General features: G+C 34.5%; 1 protein-coding gene across 1 annotated transcript; it reads right to left on the bottom strand.

Annotated features, from left to right (window-relative positions):
* Positions 1-370: 370 nt before the first annotated feature.
* On the bottom strand, positions 371-8,019 carry LOC128239180 (beta-1,4-N-acetylgalactosaminyltransferase bre-4-like). Its single transcript, XM_052955687.1, has 6 exons — positions 7,741-8,019; positions 6,493-6,725; positions 4,056-4,243; positions 2,728-2,850; positions 1,538-1,633; positions 371-842 (listed from the first exon to the last, which is right to left on the bottom strand). Exons 1-6 carry the CDS (start codon positions 7,952-7,954, stop codon positions 686-688), a joined length of 1,011 nt encoding a protein of 336 aa, XP_052811647.1. The 5' UTR covers positions 7,955-8,019; the 3' UTR covers positions 371-685.
* Positions 8,020-8,699: the final 680 nt, after the last annotated feature.

Raw genomic sequence — 8,699 nt, 5'->3', positions numbered from 1 at the left:
TAACAAGATCAATAGTTTTCATGTATATCGTTATGCGAAAAATTGCGATCCGAACATATCCGAAGATGTTGCGTCCATCGGTTGATAAACGCAATTGCCGAAAGGCAGTTCATTTAAGGAATGAAAGTTGAGGTGTAAATTTTTGGTCGTATAATGCTTTTATGCTTTTTATTTTGCATTTGATTAAGGAGGTCAGTTGTTAACGTTTAAGAGGGATCGAAAAGCACGGTAGTATTAAATATTAGTCTTAATTAGATCTAAGATACTTGTAGTCCATCGGATTGCGCAGTAGCATTAACCAGCATATGCTTCGTTCGTTCAATGAAGACTGACAATAGGATTGAAAAAGGTTTGATATTAAATACCTTCACAATAGCCTTTGCATGAAGCAAATAAATATTTTGAAACTGCAAGGACTATCGGAAAACAAGATATAACAGAATCATAGGTAAAAGTCGGGCAATAATGATTAAAGGCATAGAAATAAAATCAACAACAGAAAACAAAGTTATTAAAGTGAGCTGACAATGTTAAAGGCAGTGAGGTCAAAATATTTAAAGGTAGAGTAAAAATACAGAAAACGAAGTCATTAAAGTACCATAGGTGACAGTTGTGTCACAATGTTAAATGGCACAGGAAACAAATCCAAAATATTTGTAATACTATTTCGAGAACTTCTATGTTATCAAAGCGGATTCTCGGTCTGATTTTTCGGGGGATCACCCACATTCGCTATTATACGTGTCCACAACTTCTCAAGCCGGGTTTCAACCAATTTGTACTCCAAAGTATTGAGGCCGTCTTTTAAGTATCGTGTTGTCGATGTTTTTAACAGGCTCAATCTGAAAGAAAAAACGTTTATTAGTATGTACTTATACAGAGCAGTACTATATCAAGAGGTAGAAGGTAGATACATTATAATTATACTTATATACATAACGTGTGCTGAACACTGCCTTAAAGTGCCAACATCTTCTCCTTATTAAAGGCTTGAAATTGTTAAAAGGTAAACATATACTCCTGATACACTTAACAAAACCCAATAGAAATGGTTTTTTTTATTATTTTGAAATCAATATCTTGTGAAAAGTTTTATTACCACTTCCAGTATTTATTCAATAGCTAAGTACACGGACTCTAGCTAAATTGGTAAGGTGGACTCGAAGAAAGGGACATATAACTGTAAATTGCAATTCAGCCACAAAGTTTTAACAGCCTTAACATAATGAAGTTTATTTGAATATTTCATGTTATGCATGCATTCTCATAGATCTAAGGCAACACAAATACAAATACGAACTATAATTGTCTCTTCAACTGGTTTAACCCTCCAAGTGATTTTTTAAACACTTTTCACTACCTGTGCCAAGGCAGTAACCGAATATTTACTGATAACGTTAATTTGTATTTGTGTATATGTTGTATGCTGGGCTTTGTACTGTATGCATCCGAACACTATCTTGGTTACACGATGCGCCACTGGGGTTGTCCTTGTATTTATTTGATTATATGACAAAGTAAATATATGGTTGCTAACCTGACTGAGGAAACATCTTTTTTGTCGTGTTTTATCATTGTATACCGTCCAATAGTAATTGAGGGCCGTTCAACACTTAACTTCGAGGCTGAAAGTCTAGAAAATACAACATCATAAAACAAATAAAACCACTTAACAATACATATATATATATATATATATATATATATATATATATATATATATATATATATATATATATATATATATATATATATATATATATATATATATATATATATATATATATATATGTAGTTTTGTTCTATTGAATTTTAACAAACTAAAAAGTCGGAATGTAATTACAATGTAACGTTGTGTACTAGAGATTATAATCCTCTAATGCTTGACAACTTGCCAGATAAGGTTCACAACTAATAACTTATAGGCACTTTTAATAAATAAATTTAATTGAGCTGTTTAATTACGATTGACCAGGTAAATTTAGCAATCTTAACTATTTGTTTAAACGCTCCAATGAACATTTATAGAAACTAAAATGGCCGTAGAACTTTTAAAACTTTAACACAAAAATCAGAAGTAGACTCTACAGTAGTTGAATATATGTTTAACTTATGCGTTAACTTATAATATGAGCATCATGCGGCAAATTACAGAAATAAGGGAAATGATTTCTCATAGTTACTTGGGGTTTTCCTTTTGTCTTTAACACACGAAAGTGAATTATGGTTAATCAATATCAGGCCATGGCCTACTTTCCATCTGTATAGGAGTTGAACTGTTTGTGATTTCTGAAACTTACTGAACCTGCTTGATCTACTTGATCTACCTTTTCGTTTACATTTTTACATCACAGATATAGTAACAGCACATACAAACATGTCTCCTTCCCAGTATACATTCATATGCTTTGATGTCATCAAAAATAAGCTTGATGCGATTAAAAACTTTCAATGACAGGACGGAAAAGTAGATTGCCTTGTTATTTGCCATTGTGGCAAAGTTTAAAAAAATATGACATATTGCACCTACCATTGACTCAACCATGACTTTGGAACAGTATGACCGAGTCTGCGAACTTCATATCTTTAGGTGTAGGCTCTGCACGGAATCACTCCATTTCCGTAAATATCTTTGATTCATGAGTGCACGAAAACATTGTTTCTGCAGTCGTTGATATGCTTAATTGATACTTTCATTAATGTAAAATCCTATTCAAGCCTGTTTACCTTTTGTGCATATCGTCATCCTCAGCACCCCAGCCCCAGTAAAGGTTCGAATAGCCATTTACTTTGGTGAAATGTTTATCCCGGAAGCTGAGTACCCCACCCACCAGACTCTTGTACAGCATTCTGCAATACACGACGTTTTAAAAAATGTTCTGCCTTGATGCTGAGAACTTCTCCCACTAGCGCCATTTACGGCAATCTGAAACACAATAAATACAAGAAAAACACGACCTAGACAATGTTTAATGTGAAAAATTTGGCCTTCCTCAGCCATCTGTAATATAGCCGCTCCATTGCATAATCGCATATTCTTCCTCTGAAAAGGGCCCGTTATTCAAGCATTATTACCTGATAACCTGAAAGAAGCCGATAAGGATCATTGATATATTAACAAGCCGTCAAAAAAGTTATAAGCTTTTGTCTGATCTTATTCATCATACATATGCGGTTCTTAGAAGTTTACACTTTGTGCCGAACAAGACATTTTATAATTGTGTATGCCTAATGAATATTGAACTGCTTTCTTAAATCGTTGTTGAATCGTACTGCACATACGCAGATTGCCTACTCAGGGAGCTGGTAAAGTATTTGAAAGGGATATATTTTTTTCGAATTTTGAAGCCAATCTAGTTTTCATGAAAAATACTTTTTATCTTTATCGTACTGCAAATGTATAAAGATCTCATTAAAACAAGCACTTTAAACAGCAAGTACACAATCTGATTCCGAAAATAGATGTCACATGATTATATTTATGCGAAAAACTACAGAAATAACTTGTGGTTGCTGAGACTGAGGTGAATAATGTGTTGACGGCTGTTGACGTCCGTTATATAAAATAAATCATTTACTTTTGGTCAAATGGCGTCCCGCTTGTGCAATACGGAAAATGTAAATATTGACAAATCTCCAGGTATATAAATGAAAAATAAATTGATACCTCCGCATTTATTAGGCTTTGCTATGAATTAGGTTATCCCTAAACCATGAACATACACAACTTGCAGCATGCTTTTAAATGACTATTTCTATTTAAAGTTGATTTATATCCACTTCCATCGCTATAATTATGCTTCTTCAAATGAAAAACAAACAAACAAACAAACAAACGAATAAAGCCTTGCGCAACTAACCGTATTTTAGCCGGACATTTTACCATGGGAAACACTTCTAAAAATATCGTTTGTGCGTGTGTGTGTGTTGATGCGCGTCCGCCCAGGTATGCAGGACAGAATCACAATGGCGTCTGCAGAGCCGTTGACTCTGTTAGCCTCAATACAGCGGTAACCACTACAAACAGGTGCAATCAACAATGCTATTCTACTCACGTATAATTAAACTTATCCAGGGCCGGGGACATGTGACGAGGGTTATCAGAGCACGTGTACATATTCCTGTCGTCTTCCGGTATGAGATCGACGTCGTGGAAGATGAAGCAGTCAAACTCATCGTGCTTCCGCGCTTCCGTAAACCCGATGTTCATTAGCCGACCTTTGTTGAAGGTTTTGTTACCAAACTGAAACATAATTTTGATTACTACTGATACGTGTTTCACGCTTCTCAAAATATATGTTTTGCATTAAATGTACCTATATTGGTAATACGAGGTGCGGACAGTTGTTGCCAATTGCTTATTTTTTTATGAACATCATGACGTCCTTATGACAATCAGGGCAACTCTATAATATTAATATATTTGCGATTCTGCCTGGGTAAGGGCCGAATTCAAAACATCAACTCTCACTCACACTCCAACCACATTCCCGTAAGGGACGGACACTCAAAGATCACTTGAGTGGAATAAGGGGAGTGAGACTCAAGTGATCTGTTCGTATTCACAAGCCTCGCTAACACTCCACTTCATCAAGTGACCATAACAGTATATATACATGTATGTTTACATGATCATATCAGATTATCTGTTTGACTATGGTGGTGTTATGGTGTTATACATTGTAAACATATGTTTATTGGAGATTTCAGTACCTTATTGGTAGATATGGCGACAAAAAATACAATAATTGTTATTCTGAAACTGAAATTTACATTTTAAAATAATTGGTTAATAAAAATGAACGTTTTGGATTGTAAATCACTTTTGCAAAATGCGTTTAAATGCATGTTGTTGTTGTTGTTTTAAATGTATAACCGGTTTCCATTGTCTCACCTGATTTAAATATCATATACAATCTTGCTTTTGTAATCTGCAGAAAGCGGTCTTGGGAGTTTGAATAATAATAATAATAATAATAATAATACTACTACTACTACTACTACTACTACTACTACTACTACTACTACTACTACTACTACTACTACTACTACTACTACTACTACTAATAATAATAATGATAATAACAATAATATTAATAAAATAATAATAATGATGATGATGATATGGTAGTGGAGCTGGTGGTGGTGGTGGTGGTGTTGGCGGCGGCGGCGGTGGTGATGGTGGTGGTGGTGATTGTGCTGCTGCTGCTGCTGCTGATGATGATCATTGTGTAAATAATAATAATAATAATAATAATAATAATAATAATAATAATAATAATAATAATAATAATAATAATAATAATGATAATGTGGATAATGATAATCCAACTGAATGTAGGCTGGAAAAAAAACATCAATTCCCTGACCACCCTCTGAATTGGCCTAGCGGCGTAAAGTTAGCGGCCTGGCGGCATAGCTGCCTCATGTGGCTAGCGCCTTAAAATTGTTTTCCAATCCAAAGCATTTTATATGCGTTCCTTTCTAAAACAATGATAAATTAAATGTTTCTATTCATAAATCGACATGCTTTAGCGAATACTAGCATTTCCCCCTTTTTCAGGGCTGCTGTTGTTTTATTTAAGCCGCTAGGCCACCAGGCCGCTATATTTACGCCGTTAGGCCGCTGGACTGCTTGATCAACTCTTTGCAAAAAAATGCTCCAGCGTGATGAAATTTGCATAGGAAAACAATTATTTTAGCAATGTTTAAGAAAAAACTCATATAAAAATGCTTTGAAGTAGAAAACAATTTAAGGCCGCTATGTTAATGTACAAATAAAAACATTGATTTATCATATTTCCTAATTAAACGCATGAACACTAACCTTGAAAAAGAGAATAAACTTAGGCCGCTAGTCCGCCAAAATCACGCCGCTAGGCTGCTTACGTCATGCCGCCAGGCTGCTTACTTCGCGTACATTTAGCTGCCTGTCTTTGCAGCCATCGAGGAATTGCAACTTTCAACTTTGCTGGGCGTTCAAGAACATTACGAAACAAAACAACTATATGATTGGCGCATCTTTTTGAAAACTTTATTTTTTTATAGATGGCCTCATTATTGAAGTACATGTACTTCAATGGATTATACCGGTCTCTTAAATATTGTTAGGAAACGAGGATGTCCCTGATTTGTTCCAAATATCTTATATATTTCACCTTTTCTACTTGTCATGTACTTTTATCACTCACACTTATTCAATTCGTATTAAAAACCAATCTTCAAGGGCGGTTCAAGTGGTCTAGCCGAGCACTCACAAATGTCCCACACACGCAAAACACTTGAGTCTCACTCACACCTGTGAATACGCATATACCTTTCACTCGAAAATATCTCGACCGTTATGCGATTACAGAGGATTAACTCACTGAGTGTGAGTGAGAGTGATTGTTCTGAATTCGGACATAAGACTTGTTGACAATGGTAAAATTATATTGTTGTAGATGTGTTTTTGCTGTTTTGAATATAATTAACATACACATACATAATTACCTGTTCTACCACAAATATCCGGAAGGCAACTTTTTGTCGTTTCAATACCGGAACAAGATTGTATACTAAAATGTCCAAATGTGCCTGCCTGTCACGAAAAGGTATGATGATTGATATCCGTTGCCGAGATACGCAGCTCTTCGGACTCCATGCGCCACCTGGCAACATATCCTGGTATTTCGAAGGCGTTGGAGATTTTAGTGCCGCCCCAAGGTCAATGTTAAGTTTTCCTACTATAAGACAAAACAGCATGTGTATCAATAACAAAATAGATTAAACCACATTGAAGCTGTTCTGACGGTCCTGATTTCAGAACGTGGTAGGGCATTGCACAACGTAAAACATATTGTAAGGAACGGGCTTGACGTCGAGAATTATATACCAGGTTCTTTTTGTTAAAAAGTCTTCCGCAAGCGTTGTCACTCGATGTGTTCAAAACATTAAGTCAAATTATAAGTTAAAGTAGCACAACCCTTATGGGCACCATTATAAACTATGATCAGCTTGATAATTAATATTAATGTGTATCATTTCCTGGATTCAAAAACAAAAACCGTCAAATAACAATTTTATTCAAATTTGAATTACATTAGTACCCCCATTTCAGAACTGTCGATAAAAACAACATCATCCGAGAGACAAGAGCAATCCTTTATTTCATTTATTTTTCAGCATTTTGGTAATAATTTGGTATCGGAGAAGGCCAAAAAACAAAATGTTTTACCGTCTCATTAAAAAAAAAAGTTTGTAATTTCTAACCACCTATTTCAGCCGTGCCTGCAAGTTATAAAATCTTCACAGAAGCTTATATTTATGTGTAAAAATGCATTTAATTACATTTTAGTAAAAACATAATATCAACGTTTGTAAAAAAAATGTAGCAAAGAAGAATTAAATAAACAAATATATTGTGTGCTTCTGCCTGGATTCGAACCAATATTTTGAAACTTTCAAAAGATTTTTAGTCATGTTCTTAACAACATATGCTAAAGAATTAAAATAAAGAGTTTCAAGTGGAGGTTTTCATTAGGGATGTGCTACCTTAAACTAAATGAAAAAACAACCCCAGTAACAAAACTTTAATGCAATAGGTCTTAAAAGACATCCAAAGTTACATACTCACAATTTGATAACTCAACATTAAAACTTAACACACGCATGAAATATACTAAATTTTCATTGAGTCCGTAAATTCCAAACATGACATGCGTAATGAACTTTGTATTTACTAGTATTAACTCGTCTTACCAAGTGAATCTGGAACAGCCTGACAAGATTCCATAGACAAATTTCCTCTTAATGTATATCCTATAGAATATAAACCGGTATCCGGCCCATAAGCAGTATGCCGTTTCGTTCTAAGAAAGACACTTAATTGCCCTACATTAATAACACTTACAAGGGCTGCACAAACCATTAAAAAAGCAACAACAGATGTAGATCCATAACATCGCCGCGCCATTTAAAACTCAAGTGTATACATAGAAACTTTTAACGTCGTTAATTATCCCTTAACGGGGCAACAGTAAAGCAAGTCCATATACGATGCATGCATTGAGAGCTATAATGCTTAAGCAAGTTGCCTGTTGATATGATCTGATGGCGTTGTTTTGTCTTAACGGATATTGGCAATTGATGTATACATAAAGGTGCCGTTTTCAACATATTCAACTTTCAACGTTGCTATTCAGTGAGATAAGATAAAAACGTTTGTTATGAGTTTGTAGAGGGTTAGTGAAAGACAACCCCTACACATTTATAGATATAAATCGATATATATATATATATACACACACATCGATTTATATCTATAAATGTATAATTTCAAACCGTTACTTTGTCGAGCTACGTCGCATGATCGTATCTTACCTCAGTGGAAATGCTTCGATTTGCAGGTTATGATCTGATTGTGTCATTAAGTATCATACGTTAATTTTTAAGTTTATATGAATTATTTGTTTTATACGATTGTACGATACAATTTTCGGGTACTTAAGTCGTGTACGCTTTAACAATCACTTGTTCACTCAGACCGTTCTCTATTTCACGTGATTTCGGATTTCGTTTGGTAAATTGTCTTTGTTCTTTATTTGGTACTATTTGAGAAATAAATATAATTGCAAATTATCGTTTCATCATTTGTTTCGCAAGTCTAACACAATGTGAAATTTGCTTTTTAAGATATTTTCAAAATATTCAACATAAAG

Source organism: Mya arenaria, chromosome 6 (genome assembly GCF_026914265.1).
Source record: "Mya arenaria isolate MELC-2E11 chromosome 6, ASM2691426v1".
Lineage (NCBI taxonomy): Eukaryota > Metazoa > Mollusca > Bivalvia > Myida > Myidae > Mya > Mya arenaria.
This window is presented reverse-complemented; position numbering and strand designations above follow the sequence as displayed.